This window comes from Mauremys reevesii, linkage group 6, assembly GCF_016161935.1.
Source record: "Mauremys reevesii isolate NIE-2019 linkage group 6, ASM1616193v1, whole genome shotgun sequence".
Taxonomy (NCBI): Eukaryota; Metazoa; Chordata; order Testudines; family Geoemydidae; genus Mauremys; species Mauremys reevesii.
In genome coordinates, this window is record NC_052628.1 from 43,861,730 (window position 1) to 43,879,662 (window position 17,933).

At 38.2% G+C, this 17,933-nt stretch overlaps 1 protein-coding gene across 3 annotated transcripts in view; it reads right to left on the reverse strand.

Annotated features, from left to right (window-relative positions):
• The window catches only part of AGGF1 (angiogenic factor with G-patch and FHA domains 1), a 40,610-nt gene that overhangs the window by 12,833 nt on the left and 9,844 nt on the right, over positions 1 to 17,933 (reverse strand). For 2 of the 3 annotated variants that reach the window (XM_039544046.1, XM_039544047.1), the window contains exons 6-7: positions 3,859 to 4,216; positions 954 to 1,065 (exon numbers count right to left, since the gene is read on the reverse strand). In XM_039544046.1, the coding sequence (XP_039399980.1) occupies positions 954 to 1,065; positions 3,859 to 4,216 (470 nt within the window). Of the gene's footprint in view, positions 1 to 953; positions 1,066 to 3,858; positions 4,217 to 8,751; positions 8,822 to 17,933 lie in introns of all 3 variants that reach the window. The other variant, XM_039544048.1, reaches the window with a different exon arrangement.

Genomic DNA, 17,933 nt, shown 5'->3' on the forward strand with positions numbered 1-17,933 from the left:
GCTGATGCCACACAAGCAGACAAGGCCTGTAAGAAAATGGCTTTGGTTATGGAGAGACCACAGGGAACTCCTGCATACTTTGTGCTCTTCAGTGGGTCTCTACAGTAGTGTTTAGGGCACAGGTATGCATTTTTAGCATCAGACAGGGGATATAACTAGTGGAACTATAAACTACATGGATCCCTTGGCCAAAATTCCTGTGTAGTGGACAGTCATCACAATCTAGGAGCCTGCTGTAGTAACTGATGCGTGGCTGTACAGATAGTAAAGGACCTCGGGATGCAGGTTGAGAGTTAGGGGGAATTTCCATCTACTATGATATCCATGAAGTTGTGTACTACAATGTCCATTTACTGAGCCTGTGGAATCAAATCCTATATACATATCCCACCATCGAAATGCCAACAGCACACAGCATACTATACAGCTGAAAGGGAGGAAAAATTTTGGCAAACAACACTGCTCTTACATAATATATCACTACTCTTGCATAAAATACATCCAAGAGAACTCTGATATCCACAAGGAGCAGACAGGACTTTTTGAAGATCTCATCCAAAAGATACTCATGGGAAAATAAATACATAAATTGAGTTTGAGTTTCAGAGATGAAGAGTTGAGTCAACTCTACTGGAATGTGAATATGAGAGACCAGGGTTCCAGCATAAATATCTAATATGCTTCATTCTGAATTTCAGAATTATATTTTTTTTACTTGTGAAAGAGGCACTTAGTGGCCTCAAAGTCATCATCACCTTTTGGGAGGTGATAATAGCTTTCACTGAACTCACTGCAGCCAATCACACTGCACTCATTTGCAATCTACTGGTTACTACTACACCAAAACTTCAGAATTGCTAATGTAAAAAGATGAACACAAACCTAGTGACTCATCACACAATTTTTCAATGTCAGACATGAGCCAGGACTGCACAGATTCCTGTCAATTTTACCTTCCAATTGTAGCAGCTTTCACAGCTGTGATGATATAAAGTGATCCAGTCTGCAGTACTGGTGATCTAATTACAATTACTCTGATACATGGAGGCCAAATTCTCTCTTCATCTATATTTATAAAAAATAAGTATTAGTAAAAAGCAAAGCCTACAACTATGATATCACAGTCGTCTAACTTTTCAGATGCTTAGAAAGGATTTAGCCACACCTCAACTGCAATTAACTGGTGTTGTCCAGCACAATCCTGCATCAGTTTTAGCAAATGAAATGTACAAGCAGTTCTGACTGAACAACTTTGATTAAGCTATTCTTCAAAAGGCTTATTTGTCCATTTCCAGTCCAAATGGTCAGAAATGTTTTTTCAGTGTGTTGGAATGGGCTACTTGGATTACTTGTATGTACTGAAGTGCATATTTACTTCAACCAGCATAAAAAATAACTTTGTAGAAGTTATTGACATGCTATTTATTTATGGGTTATTAGGGATAGTTGATTAGAGATAAACAAATTAACATTTTGTTTAAAATGTAGTTCTACTCTGAAAAGAAACTATCTAAAATATAATCTTATTCAACAAATGTGCTCCTTATTGGTATTCAGAGTTATATCTGATTACTTTAGTTATTAAAGTTTAGTTTTGAGTACTTTTTAGCACTACAGAGCCATCACAGTTAAAAGAGAATGAGCTGTATTCTGTTCCTTCTTGTGCATGAAGAGAATTGTTAACTGAATTCCAATTGCTTGGGTAAGCTATGTGTCTTCAGATATACATGTGCAACAGCATTGCCTTTAATGAAGCTGAGCAGGTGTAATTAAGGGCACAATTTGAAAATATTGGGTTGCACAGATGCAAGGACAAAAATCAGCCTGCAGTTTCTTTATTACTCTGGTGTTGATGCACAAGCTAGAAAGAACACAGCTTGACTTTCAGATCCTAGGTTGAGTTTGCAGAGTTGATAGTTAGAAAACCATTTTTCTAATGAGTAAAAGGAGGAAAATTAATCAAGGTGTCACAAGGTAAGAACCACCGAATTACCAAGATGCTATTTTTGCATTCACTTTTCAGACTATTATGTTCTAAGGACGCCTTTATTTATACCAAAATCACCTGATGGTCAGAGATTACCATGCATGTAATTCTGACGTTTACTGAAACCCAAAACTTACCTCTGAAGTCAACGATCTTAAATGCAACTGTAATATATCATCATACCAGTTACATGGGATTCATGATTAAACAACACTAGAGGTCTAAACCAGTTAGGGTGGAGTTCACTTTATCTACATAAAGCCCGAGTAACCTGGCTCTATGTGAGTGAAGAAAAGGGATGTTACAGATAAAATTTCCTAACTGTAGCCAGGTCATGGGGTTGCAGTACAGGGCCCTTGCAGCTACTACTCAAATCTGTGGGTTGGAAAAACAACTGCAGCCCCTCCATGCACTTTTCGGTAACGTTTATGGATCAGAGGATCTGCATAAAGCTAGATCTTGTGACCTCTTCCACAGTACAGTCCTTCTGCCAACCTCTATCCCAGGGTTTCCTAACAAGGGTCGCCGCTTGTGTAGGGAAAGCCCCTGGCGGGCCAGGCCGGTGTGTTTACCTGCCCTGTCAACAGGTCCGGCCTATCGCAGCTCCTATTGGCTGTGGATCACTGCTCCAGGCCAATGGGATCTGCTAGGAGCAGCGGCCAGTAAGCCCCTCAGCCCGCACCGCTTCCAGCAGCTACCATTGGCCCGGAGCAGCAATCCACGGCCAATAGGAGCTGCGATCGGCTGGACCTCCAGACGGGGCAGGTAAACACACCGTCCCGGCCCGCGAGGGGCTTTCCCTACACAAGCGGTAATCCCTGTTTGAGAAACCCTGCTCTATCCTATCCAGAGTCAACAATGAAGACACTTTGGCAATAACTACTATGAGCTCGGGATGTGATTCTCAGATCGCATATATATATATACACTCATGCCAGCTCTCATCTGAACTAGCACACTAAAAACAGTAGAGCAGCCACAGTCGCATGGGCAGTGGCAGTCAGGGCTAGCAGCCCTGAGCACAAACCCACCTGAACCCTTTTGGTACGTACTTGGGGTGGCTAGCCCATGCTGCTGCTGCTGCCTGTGCCTCTGCAATAACACTACTATTTTTAGCTCACTAGCTCTGATGAGAGCTAATGCACATATGTCTATGCAAGCTGGGAATCACTCATCTAGCTGGTAGTGTAGACATACCCTTTCAAAGGGCATAGAGGCCTCCCTGTACACCTACTCCATACACAGCCACTCGAACATGTCCAAAGTAGAACTTAAAGTGGTCTGGAGGGATTGTGCTCATCCTCTGCAGCATAGATAAGTTTCACCCTCAGTGGATTATATAGTATTTATCTAGAGAACCTTTATCAATAACAGAAATTCTATGCACTACTTGGAGAATTGATCCCAGAAATTACTATAAGAATAGGACTGTGATCTTAATTTTAGTATATATAGGTTACACTCTCTAGTGTATATGTATTATGGCATTGCTTCCCTGTCTAAAAGCTCCTGTTACAATTCTCTACACAAACAATATTCAGTCTATGTAAGCAGAGAAAGAGTATCATGTTATCACCACAAAATAACAAAGATATACTCATATGACAGCTTTTACAAGAGCAAAATCCATATTTGTTTTTAGTCCTAACAACAGTGGAAGGAAAGAGTGGAAAGAACACAATAAATATTGGCATAAGCTTTTATATTTCACTGAAGACTGCAGTTTTTAAAGCTAAACTACCTCAAGTCATCCCTTTTCAGTTTTATTTTTATGAGTCACTATCATTTTCTTATAGTCTGCTCTCACGTATTTACTGGACTTCTGAAAAAAACTACAGAAAATACTGTATATAAAAGCCATAATAATTCACCTTCATTTTCAGAGTCTTCTGAGTTTACACTCTCTTCACTTGTTACTTCATCTTCAGTGCTATACTCCTCACATTCCGAGTCAGTAATTTCACCTTCTTCTGGCTCACTCTCTGTCTCTATTATTTTACTGTCATCCATAAATGCAGCTGTATCTTGTGTTTTTCTGTTAAGGTGTGAATTTATACCATCTGTAATAATTGATTCTTTGGCTGTTAGTCTGTTTCTTACATCAATGTCCACTTTAGCCTTCTTTCTTGCATTTGGAGACTCCTCCTCTTCAGTAGAACTTATTTGCTCATTAGTGGTGGAAAGGCAATTCAGACTTCTGGGTGATTTCTGCTCTTCTTTGTCCAAATCCTGGAGAGGATTTATAGAAACCAAACTTGAGGAATTAAACATTGTCTTTAGGGACTGAATTCTTTTAATCTATAAATAACACATTTAAATCCTTCACTAGATGTTATAACTAGTGTCAAGAGATTTTTAAAATCAATAAACTTGTGTGTGCATGCAAGAGAGAGGTTGCAGATGACACCTTTCACCCATTTCAAGCGTATCCAAGATGTTATGGCTATCTTCAATTCCTGATATTGTATCTATCACTCTCTTCTTCTAATCCCTTCACTGACAGCCTCTTTCTTCACAACAAGCTTCAGGATTCTTGTTCTCACTCTCAAAGACCTGTGTAAATCCATCCCAAATACGTCTGCTCTGCTTTCATCTCTCCTAATTTCTCTTTCCCCCTCACTCAATTCCTATGCTCCGTCCAAGCTTTCTTAATTGTTCTTCATCTCTTCCTCTATGTCTGTCTTCTCTTTTTCCACACTGCTCCCTATGCCTGGAACTCCCTGCTACGTTCGCTGATCGACCTTCCTTTCTTTCTTCTTTAAAACTTGCATCTTTAACAAAGCCTTTCATTACAAGGCACTGCAGAAGTAGTTTAATTTTCCAAGTTCCCATTATAATGCCACAGAAGATTCATACTGAAAATCTATTTCCTTACTGAAAGACTTTTCTCTATTACACATACACATGCGGCTTTATTGCATGTTTGTCCATCAGTGTTTGGCTTATAGCATTCATTTGATTTTCCTTCACAAGACCATCAACAATTTCTCAAGGCAAAATATTAAATCAACACAAAGAATTACATAAACTTTTCCAGACTATTTAAGAAAAACTGTAGTCATAATTCTGAATCTACCAACCCTGAGACTTTTAAGTGAACAGAAAAGCTTTGTCAAGTAAATGAAAAACATTTAAGGTCCCAAATTATTTACTTATTTGGAACCCTGAACTCAGAATAGATGTTTCGCAATAAATCCAATACTCTTGAAACAGAGCAGGTAAACAATGGAAAAGTGCCTTTCAAGTATTTTTTAAAAAGATTATATATAAACATGAATTAATCTTAATGTAAACCGTGTGAAAGAAGTTAAGTATTTTAATTTTATAAATGTGGAAACAGGAATAGAGAGGTAAAGTAACTTGCTCAAGGCCACAAGGCTGGTCAATGGCAGAACTGTCATTAGAACACAAGAATTCCTGTCACCCAGTCTTGGCCTTAACCCCCTAGGCAGCAAAGAACATTTAAGTCTACATACACATTTAGCTGTTTTGGAACTTGAAAACATTTTCCAAGAGCTTTTCCTCTCAACACACATTAAATTCTCATTAAACAGCAATTCTAGAAGAACCTTAGACTGTTCCAACCAAAGGACCACCACACTGCATCACTTAGATCTGCATAGGAAGGGTGGGGATGTGTCTCAGAGCACCAATCTTACCCCTTCTGCATCAAAGGGTATGTCTACATTACAAACCCAAGTCGACCTATGTTAGGTCGACTTACAGCCACCGCAATGCATGTCCACACTACCCTCCCTGAGTCAGTGGTGAGCATCCTCACCCCCTCACCCCCCCCCGCCCGGGCCTTCTCACCTCTGCACCATCCAGGGCTCACCAAGCTGTGAAATTGACAAGGCTGCCCGTCTCCTGGAATGGAGCAGGGTCCAAAGCCACCCATTTCTCCAGGGGAGCAGAGGACAGCTGGGCTCTAGCTGCCTGGCTTTCTTGTCAATTTCACGACTCCTGCTGTGAAATTAACAAGACAGCCAATGTAAGGAGCACAGTGTCTACACAGACATTGTGTTGCCCTAACTACACCAACATAAGCCTTACACCACTTGTAGAGGTGGAGTTACTATGTCAGTGTAGTAGGGCACTTACATCGGTTGGAGGAAGGCTGTAGTGTAGGCACTGACATAATTAGGTGGACATAAAGATGCCTTATGTCAACCTGTCTGGTGTAGCCGAGCCCAAAGAGGAATTCACTTGATTGCCTCAGCAACACCATCTCCGCCTCCTTGAGTGGAGAAGGTGTAGGCCTGCCTGTGGTGAGAGGAAAGGAATGGATGCAAATCATTCCTGCTTCAGCCCCGCATAAATAAGGCACAAAAGATGATACAGCTCAGATTGTATCTTTTCCACGCAGCCCTCCCTGGGGATGCTTGAGCTTCAAGTGGCCATGGCTGGCTCCAGTAGTCAGGGAGGGACTGGATGAGAGGGTCATTAGGGATCAGAGCCATTGTCATTTATTTAAAATTGTAATTAGCAATGTGGCAACCTGGTTGGTGAAGAGTTTACACAGGTCACAAGTGCCTGAGAGAGAATTATGCTAGAAGCTTCTTTGGTCAATTAGATCATAACTTTTATCAAAGATAAAGACAGATGTGTATTCACAAATTGTTCACTTTAGTATTTATGCAAATATGTGAAGATATTGTTTTAACATCCCTTCAGATGTTGTATATTAGAAAATAGATAGTTGCCTGGCTCAAAACCTGGCCAGTAAGATTAGATACTCTTGGATGAAAACTGCAATACACATTTTAAATTCTTGTATGCAGATCAAACGTTCAGAAAAAGCATGACACATAAAAAAAATGGTTCAGGATGTAAGTATCAATGCCCATAAACATAAAACTTATACAACATTCTGATCTCAGCAGTAACAGACTACTCAATTTAAAAAAGGAAAGCAAGTGAATATACATAAACAAATTACCATCTAAAAGGCAATCTCCCCCTTCTCCTGACAAAAATGTTGTATTACATGCGAACTCACTGCCCCAAATCAACAAGTATAGATGGCTTTCAACACATTACGCCATGTAAAAGAAAAAAGCAAAGTCAGCTTTAGAAATGTACTGAAACATCCCAATTCAGCTGTTTAAGTGGGGGCATTCAGTATTTAATAGAAAGCCTGTTTGTTTAAGTAAGTGTAGATATTTGCAGATCATCTTTAAACCAACAAAAAAGAATTTAGTGTTACATTTTTAATTTACAATTTATTGGCCCAATTCTGCTCTTACTGAAGTTCATGACAGCAAGGTCAGGAATTTATTGACTGGTTGTTTCAAATGTACAAAAACAAAGGCAATGTTATTCATGATATATACTGAATACCCCTGTTGGAAAGTTCTTATTTGAGACCTGATCCTGCATGATGCTGAGCCCTCACAACCACGGACTTAGTCCTGATCCTGCAAAGTGAGCTACAAGCATGGATCCTTATGCATGTGTAGACTACTGCTGAAGCAAAGTATTGAAGACAATGGAATTCTGTGGGCATGAGGATCCATGCTTGTAAATCCCTTTGCAGGATCAGACACTCAGACTAAGTTCTTTGGGGAAGGCCCATGACTTTTATACTTGTTCATAAAGCTCCTGGCATGCTTTGGGTACAGCAACAAATAAATTTAGGAATCAAGGATGCAGGAGATATGTATGGTTTTGTTGGTTAATCCAACATTTCTGTAAAGATCTGGGGTTTATTTATTTATTTTACGGGTGGTAGCTTCCACCTTTCCATTCTTAAAAGGAACAAATTTTGTTCCTTCCATCATGCCCTGGTGCTCTGTAATGTTAAAGCTGTAGACACTCTTCAATTCATTCTTAAAGCACAAGGGCATCTTAACGGAAATACGGCATCTGAAAAAATGCAAAAGAAGTGACGTACAAAAAAAAAGAGTAACGGTGCAGAAGACGACTTTTCATAATATATCAGTTGTAGTATTAATGCAGAACATAACATCTCTGTAAATGTGCATCAACACATGTACTAGATTAATAATCAGACTTCATTCAACATAACCACTGCTTAGACGAAGGAACCAGTACTTTTTTTGAAAAAGCTGAGAAATGTCAATTCCTTAAGATTCAGAGAAATGTAAACGGCAGACTTCTGATTTTTCTACTGGAGGATTTATAAGACGCTCATTCCCAGCCTGGTGACAGGGCATGGAGAATCATATAGCTAAGCTTCCACTTGTTTAATGCCACCATTCCACTAATTCTCCAGTTATTCCAGTCTTCCAGCAACCCAGAACCCAAGTTTCCAATGTAAAGAGAGGGAAGAAAAAAAAAAAAAAAGTCAGGCCATCTTCATATATCATAAGTTCAACAAAAAAAAAAGGGGGGGGGAGAAACAAACCCCCCACCCCAGTCCTTTTGGCAGGCACCTTTACAGAGCAAGCAGCACAAATGTGACGGTTACCGTAAGAACATCAAAGGTGATTCTTGGTTAGTCAAGACACCATATATTGATGTAACAGGATGCTTAATATTTCTTTTGGCAACTATAATTTAGACAGAAGCCTTGTCAAAGTTTTCTGCAGATGTCTGGATTTGTACATTTCAGTTCAATTAGAAAATAATTTAAAGACCAGATTTGATTTATGGCAAATAGGTGCAATAAATTTAATCCTATTTCCTCCAGGTAAAAAAAAACATTTAAACAGCAACTACCCAGCTACTAAGAATTTTTTTTTAATCTATCAAGGTTAAAGGTAAACATCCACAGACTAACGTGTTTGGTGTCTCAACTCTACCTTCACCAGAAGCTGCCAATTCAAAAGAAGAAATCTTCAGATTAGCCATGGTTTCTGTCAACTGATGTACCTAAAGACAGGATGAATAGCAGCAAATAGTAAACTGCACACTGTAAAAAAAATATCATCTGTATCAAGAGTTCTATGGGAAATACTTGCTATTAAACGCTGTCTCCTGGAGAGAGAGCTAAGATGCACCTAGTTTTGAGATAGCCTATTGAATTCTGTCAGAGAAGTGAACTGTACAGTCAGCATGGCATCAAGATAAAAATGTTGGAAACAGACACAATCAAAACTATTTTCTACTGTGATCAAATAAAAACTACTACTGTGTTTTTCATGAGTAAATTACATAAGAAACTGGATGCAGCCAACAGGCCTCAAATTAGTAATTTTGTGTAGTCTCTCAGGCCCCAATCTGGCAAACAGAGCCACACAGAGACATCTTTGCACCTGTGTGGAACCCATAGCTCTAGTTACAGTATCAGAGGCCTATGTTTATCATTTATTCAATCCTTGTTTGGTTTTTAAAGGTTCTGTTTTTTATTCTCCCAAATTCACTTACTTTTAAATGTTTTTTCCATGTATGAAGAGGATCCTCCCCCAATATTATTCTTTTTCAACTCCTCACAGCCAAAAGAAATAGAAACCTGATCCAATTCCCACTGAAGTTAACAGAAAAACTTCAATTGACTTCAATATGTATTGCACCAAGCCCTTATTGATCAAGGAAAACATAAGTTTATCTGATTCTATGTCCTATCAGAGACAGACATTAGAATTATCTATTAAAAACAAATTTCTTGGGCAAAGTTCTCAGTTTCATGCCTGCAAAGAAAAAAGGTCTGTAATAAGTGACCGTGGAGATCTAAAAGAATGAATATCCCTATAGAAGTTATTTATCCCATTTCCGTTATTTATACAAAAATTAAACAGCTTTGTTTTATAGGTGATATTAAAGATGGAAAAAATTCTTTTAGTATTTTTTGCAATAAAAGTGCAATATTTTAGTAGAAGCCTTCTATGGCTTTCTATTATGTAATTCTATTTCTCCAAAATATGTAAAAGTGTGGGATTTCTTTTTTTAAAAGACAGTTAACCTTTTGTATACCTACACTTACAGGTCTCTTTAAGGAACATTTCAAATGTTGGGAATATATTGCTCATTACTATAGTGTTAGGAAAATGTCCTGACTTGCTGAAAAACTGATATCTGTTTAGATTTTTTGAGACTATAGTCAATAAATGCATCTCATCACTGTGGCTTCAAAAACAAATATTAAAAGAAATGTGGTTAAGAAGAATAAATGAGAGAAATTAGTCAATTTACTGCTTTTATTAGATTAACTACTGAACTCTGAAGAAAAATGGTTTAAGTGGAATAAACCAGTAAGAATTCATTGATCACTTTTGTGGAAAAAACCTACTGTATGTCACCATACCTAGAGTAACTCAACTTATACTGTCTCAACTCTGAATTTCCTTACTTTCTGTATTTGGAACTCTCTCTTTTAATACTTAAATAAAAATATGTATATCAACAATTTTGTTTATATTTAATAAGCTAGTAACTAAAGTGCACTTCTACTCTGAAAAGTTACTGTTATAAAGGATGGATGGGGCTCCAGGTTTATTGTTTGTCAATTAACCTTTGAGATCTAATCTGTTTGTACAGGAGTTTTAAACAGTCTAATTAAAAATTCCTTCTCTTCCTTTATTTTTTTTAAAATCTGCTAACTCTGCAAACTCAACCTGGAATCTGCAAGTCAAGCTGGGTTCCTTCTGACTTATGTATCACCAGAAATAAAGATTTTGCATTCAGAATTTAAGTTACCAATTCTGTTAATGATGTGCAAACCAAAATAAAATCCAGCTCATTCTCTCAGCTATATAGGCTCTGGAAGAGAGAAATGTAAAGTAAAATGTAATAAAAACTTCTCTCTTTATGTTACTAGCTAACTATGACTATGAATGCAAACATGGACCTGGTCTATTGAGTAAGAAGTTGCTTTTTTCAGTCACTTTTCAGAGTAAATCTGCACTTTAAAGTAATTGGTAACTCAATGTGAAATAACCAGAAATAATTTCATTTTCAAAATAACTAACATTACTAGTCCAATGAATATTGTAGGCAACTTGTAAGTTTCTATTACCTACCCTGGGGGATGCTTTATGTTTTGTTATAATGAAATTATAGTGGACTGTTTAGCATTCCTGATATCAAGCGATAGGACTGATTACAGTATAAAGCTGGGAAAATTTAAATTGCTTTTCTCTTAAAAGAATGCTTTATAAGACAAAGAGACATGAATCGGCATCCCTTGACTATGCAATATATATTCTCTGATCTCTAGAGTGACAGGAATGCGGAGTAGATCTAAATTTATATATACACTGATACATAAAGTTGGAGTGTAGTATAAGAGATATGATTTTTTCAAACAGTATTTAAAGTAAGGTATCCAGCAAAGATAATGGTTCAAAAGCAAGATTTAGCAGCAAAGCTATCTGCATAAGATACAACACTAGAACCATAACATTACTCATTACAAACAAACCTGGTTCATTGTCAGATTAAAAAGACATCTTTAAAATGCTAAAATAATTACTATACATTGACTGTATATGGTCCTTTTTTTGGGAGGCACAAGATAATGTTGCCAAAAAACACTGCATACTTTATCAATATGAACTAATGACTTCTGACAGCAGCTGCAGTAGTTAATAAGATAAGTTTTACAACAGAAAAATCTTCCTTAGTATTTATATAACAAGTGCTGTCATAATCTCTACACAAGCTGGTAATTTTCTTATTACTCAATATATTTCTTTATATAATAAGATGATCACTGAAAATGGAAGCATTGCAACTCAACTAGATAAGATGCTTAAGAACACCACAATAATAATGTATATAGTTATATAAAAATGCTCAAAAAAACCTTTCAGTGATTATTTTCAATATAAATTTTGACTATAACAGACTATTTTTACATTTCATTTTCTATTTATGTTTTGCCATTTGCTTGTATTTACAAAACAGCAAAAAGTAATTGCTGTTACTTTGGAAACGCCATTTCTTTTTAATTATTGTGCTCAAAGATACAACTACATTTAAGAAAATTGTGCACTGCCTATCTTATTTACTTTGGATTTTTTTCATGTTAATGCATATCTTGTTGCCCAATCAAGTTGTAATTTGCCTGCTTGAACAAGGTACATAGTTAAAAAGAATCTAGCACAGACCACATCATAAATTATGGACGTTTCACCTCTTGCCTTTTGACTATACCATCCAATCTCCATACAAGATTTAATTTGCTAACAAGATTTCATATATAAAATATCTTACTAAAAATCAAATTAATTCAATCCAAGAGTCCATATGGAATATGATTACATAGCAGAAGTGGAAGACAAGGGCAATGTGGAAAAGCACCAAGATGTATATGCTTTTGCTAGCTAGGGTAGAGGGTTCCCTTAACAACTTGTATGGTGCTTTATTCTTGCAAATATTGTTAGATATGTGAAACACCTGATCACTCAGAACTAACTTTAAGTGGTCTACTCTTTTTTTTTTGCCAACAGACAAGCGTTTACCATTCTGACTTTTCAATCTTGCAGCTTGTCATTAGCTGAGTTAAGCTCTGCATCTGTAATGTACTGGGGGAGGAGTGGCATCAGTAGAGTTATGCTTTCACATTACTACTGAGTTGGACATTTTGTACAAAATACAACTACTTTTAAATGCCCCCTTCGCTAGCTTCCACCCCCCCGCCCCCAAGCCTAAGAGTTCACTGTGTTCTTCAACTGTGCAGCTGCGCAATGCATGCTTTCAGATTGGGATGGCCTGCTGCCTCTGATATTCCAGAGTGGGAATCTACTCTACTCATGGCAACTGATCTAGGTATGGAACTACTTCCACTAGCACTGTGAAGGGGGTCAACTAGAGGCCTCTTCACCTACAATGAAAGAAAACTAGAGATTATTCATACTGTGAAACCTGTACTAAGAAGCTACCAAAGGGGTCTGACAAAAATGGGTTCCTTAATGGAGATGGTCTTCTAATAAAGATGGAGCACAACTGTATTCAGTAAATTAGTGCATACTTTGAACGGGTCTCTCAAAACAGCAGGATGCCTAAAAAAGGTAGTCTCATCCTTCTCAACCTTGTCTCTCAAACAGAAAACCAGAGGGAGTCTGAGGAACAGCAAGGCAAATAATAACTTAGTTGCTTCAGCTAGAGTACCCTCCAAGTTATTTGCGACAAAAAAAAAAAAACATTTTTCTCACAAAGGAGAGAATGTAAATAATAAACAGCTGTTTCTAGTAGATATGTATGATACATGCTAGATAATGATCCAGAATTTAAGCACAGATGTACTTACTTCAGGGCCATTATTTTTAACATTATATTTTAGGCAATACTGATGTGACCCTTATGACAAAGCAACACCATTTTAAGCGCCTGTTCCAAAGAAATTAACTCCAAGTTTGCTATGAAAAATTATCAGATCCATCATTAACCGAATAAAATTCTGCCACTCCACTTCCCCCCAAGGTAGTTTTCCCCTGCTTTCTGATACAAAATGTTTCTATTTTATTAACAATTCTCCCAAACAACTGAAATGTTTCTATGTAACTACTGAGCATAACATGCCTTTGGATCACTGCTACCAGGTGGAGTGCGGAAGGGCAGCCAGGCCAAACTTGAGTGAATGGCAATGCAACCTAGTGCATGTGGTTGCAATGCCATTAAAGGCTCCAATCCCTCAGGAGAGTTCAAAGCACCAAGCCTGCAGGTTAAGAGTGTGTGGCTTACATGGGGGTAGGTCCAGAGCCCTTTCCTCAACCCCCCTCCTCCCAGAATCCCTGTCCAGAGCCCTAGCCATTATGGGTATTCCCCTCCACAGCCTATAGCCTTAATGCTGCTACTTCCCAGAGGCTGAAGTGGAGCAGAGTGTGGCTGGAGTTACTATTAAGAGCCTGTTATTGTACAAGAAGCTGTGTCCTCCCTCCCTCCCCCACCCCACAATTCCAGGGATTGCCAATATGGGCACCTCTGCAGCTCTCCAAGCCCAAAGGCCCAGTGCATTGCCAGACCTAAGGTTGAGAAAGAGGAGGCAACGTGCTGAACTCCAGTGTTGCCACCAAGTGATGTAGGTAACTGGAGGAGTAGAGCCAGGAACCTGAAGTCTGTGCCCTTAAGATCCCTGGCTAAGTAACTTACAGGTGCAATCAGATCATTACTAAGTGTATGCAACTAGAGGTGTAAATAACAGCATCCACAGAACTGGGGGCCATTTTTATAACTTTAGGGCTGAGTGTCCTGTGGATGCGGTTAAGTACTCTATCTTTAGATTTAGCTCAGGGAAGTAACTGCAAACAGATAATGGAACCTATTTTTTGCGGTTGCCACCTGGTATTGTAAGTAGTTGGGGGCCAGAGACCTGAGGTTTATACCCTTCCTCTCCTTCAGGCATTTGGAGCATCCAATTTTGCAGTTCTTCTAGTGCTTAATCATTAGAAATAGCTGCCTTGTACAGTACATAAAATGGATCAGTTTTTGTGGCATGTAAAGAGCTGATGATTGTACTAGTGCTTCATCTTCGAAGAAACAAAAAGTCTGGAAATATGAAGAAAGTTACTTGGAAATGAGATTTACATTTATTGGCATTGCAAATGAACCTTATCCACAAAGCACTGTCTGTGGTGATGTACTGGCTAATGGCAGCTTGAAGCCTTGCAAATTCAGATGAGACATTGTGGACTAGAGGGTAGCCACCTGACTTTTTCAAAGAAAGACTCAAAGCATTAAAGCAGCCAAAAAGTACTATAAGCAAGCATGCTACACTGCCTGCAAAGCATCTTAAAGCGTCTTGTGCCATGTCATACTAAGCCTCACACCACAGCAGACACACTGATTTTGCCAGTTGCAAAGGACATTTGTTCCATTATGTCTGGGGAAAGCTCAGCTCTGCAGGATGGTGCCCCATTCCACCGTCAAACAACATAGTGAGTTGCAGAATTTCAAAACTCAGTGGTGTGAACCATGAAGTGTTGAAATATATTCAGATGAGTCAATACAATGCAATCCAACTTCAGACAACAGATATTGCTAGAGCTGTACAACTGCTTGTTTATGTGCTTTGTGCACTGAGTCACTTCTGAAGAATTTTTTTTTGTCAACCCCTTTCAACATACACCAGGCAACAAATCTGAAATGCTAGATCAGTGGTTCTCAACCAGAGGTACATGTACCCCTGGGGGTACGCAGAGGTCTTCCAGGGGGTACATCAACTCATCTTGGTATTTGCCTAGTTTTACAACAGGCTACATAAAAAGCACTAGCAAAGTCAGTACAATCTAACATTTCATACAATCATTTGTATGTATTGCTCTCTATACTATACACAAACGTAAATACAATATTTATATTCCAATTGATTTAATAATTTAAAAATTTTAATAATTAAATTTTATAATTACATGATAAAAATGAGAAAGCAATTTTTCAGTAAAAATGTGCTGTGACACTTTTGTATTTTTTGTCTGATTTTGTAAGCAAGTAAGTTTTTAAGTGAGGTGTAGCTTGGGTGTCTGCAAGACAATTCAGACTCTTGAAAGGGGTACAGTAGCCTGGAAAGGTTGAGAACCACTGTGCTAGATAATATTCATTTGATGCCTTGGGATTTGCAGTGATGGTGCTTGATCCATGATGGAAAAGCTCAGTAGTTTTATCACCCACATTCAGTAAGTAGCCACCAGTCCCAAATGGACACACTGCATTATACACAGAGAAGCTTCGGCTGCCCAGAAAATGCATCAGCCTTGAAGTCAGTTATGCAGCAAGCCATGCAGGATAATAAATTTTATAAAAGCATGGCCACTTAATGCCCATTTATTTTCAGTTCTGTCAGGAAATGAGATCTGATCATTGTGATGTTGGCAGACCAGATGCCAACTCATGCCAAAGGCACAGTGCCTCAGTGTACACTGACAAATGCATAGGTGGAAATCAGTCTGGCTTACTTGTGGGTTAGTACAGTTAAAATAGATATTAGTGTTATATGAATGTATTTAGCATTTAGACTTTATGGAATCTTTGTAGGATGTTTCATGTATTAATCCTATTTATAATATCTGTAGCCCATGGTATAAAGTTATACTGAGTATTTGCATTGTAAACTTCTAATTGTGTAACTCACCAAACAGGAAAAGCAGCATTAATTAAGGTAAAGTGCTTGTCCTGGACACAAGATGGTCCACTGAAGGCAAATGAGGCTGTGTGTAGCATCAAAGGATAAAGACCTTGTTGATTGCCTTCCTTACTCCCTCCATGAAGGGGATACCTACACATGAACTTATCCCATCAGCTTGGATTCTGGGGTGAAGTGGATAAAAATCTCTGACAACGAGAAACTAGATTTTTGTGGTGTCTGTTTAGGAGTCTTTTCCCCTCAGAATCCAAACAAAAGATCCCCATACAGTTTAGCATGGGTCAGCCCTATAGGACATATAGATATGCTTACTACAGGAGTTTATATTACACCTCTACCTCGATATGACGCTGTCCTTGGGAGCCAAAAAATCTTACCGCGTTATAGGTGAAACTGTGTTATATTGAACTTGCTTTGATCCACCGTAGTGCGCAGCCCTGCCAACCCCGGAGCGCTGCTTTACCGCATTATATCCAAATTTGTGTTATATCAGGTGGCGTTATATCAAGGTAGCGGTGTACCTTTTTTAATTTAAGACGGTAACTAATTTGTGTGTGCGCATGTGTTTCCTGTTTTAACCTTGTAAATAACTCATTTCCTTCCTTAATTTATAAATCTTTAGTTAATTTATTACAGGATTGGCTACAGGTGTGGTATTTGGTTTGAGATCTGAGTACAAATGACCTGGGATAAGTGACTGGTCCTTTGGGACTGGAAGTAACATGAATGATGTTGTGCTTTTTGGTGTAAAGTAACCACCTATCTCACAGCCCAGCTTGCGCGGTGGCAAGATAGACTGGAATGGCCCAAGGAACTGTCTGTGACTCCATAGTAACACTTATATTGAGCAAATTGAGTTCATCTTGTTATTGAGTTGGTGAAACCTAATTATAGAGCATACAACCAGTTTGGGGTTTCTGCCCTGCTTTTTGAGTCTGCCCTGAGGTTGGCACTCATGGTTGAGAGTCACTCCAGAAAGCATGACAATAATCACCACCTACTACTCCAAACCAAAGGTAGTTATCAAGAGGAAGAGGACTTCGCCTTCTTGAGTTGTGTGAAGAGATTAAAATCATCTTAACTGATGTAAAGTCTGATCTAGTTAACCACCTTCCGCAACTACCTCTGGCGGGCTCTATTTGCTTACTTGGTTAAAGTTTTCAACCATCTGAATTCACTAAATGCATCTATGCAAGTGAAGAATAAATCCTATCAGACAAATTAAAAAATTCTATTCAGAAACAGGACACGTGGGCCTCTTGATTTGCAAGTGGAAACTACAACATTTCCCACATTTTCAGATTTCCTGTAGGATTGTGGGGTGGCAATTCTGATTGGCAGAACTTATTTTTATTCTTTTATAACTCAATGGCTAATATCTGTTTATTTTAATCTTTTACTTTTAGCTATTTAAATGTTCACACTTGTGGAAAATTATGGGGGTCCAAACAGTATTTAATGATAGATGTTGCTATTCAAGCTGTATAACCATTAATACATGAGTTGTCAGCATCATGTCAAAATATACAAAGTAAATAGCCTTAAACCAAACTCTAATAAGTTTTCAAGCAGCAATTTTCTTACTTTGCCTATCTGTAAATTTCAATTATTGATGGAAATATTTTTATTGGCATGTGTGTATATGGTAAAACTGACATTTACTGATAAAAATCTAATCCTTTCAAGCCTAATTTTGATGAGCTACAACAGGGGTCGGCAACCTTTCAGGTGGCCGAGTCTTCATTTATTCACTCTGATTTAAGGTTTCACATGCCAGTAATACATTTTAATGTTTTTAAAAGGTCTCTTTCTATAAGTCTATAGAAAGACTATACTATTGTTGTATGTAAGTAAATAAAGTTTTTAAAATGTTTAAGAAGCTTCATTTAAAATTAAATTAAAATGCAGAGCCCCCCCGGGATCAGTGGCCAGGACCCAGGCAGTGTGAGTGCCACTAAAAAT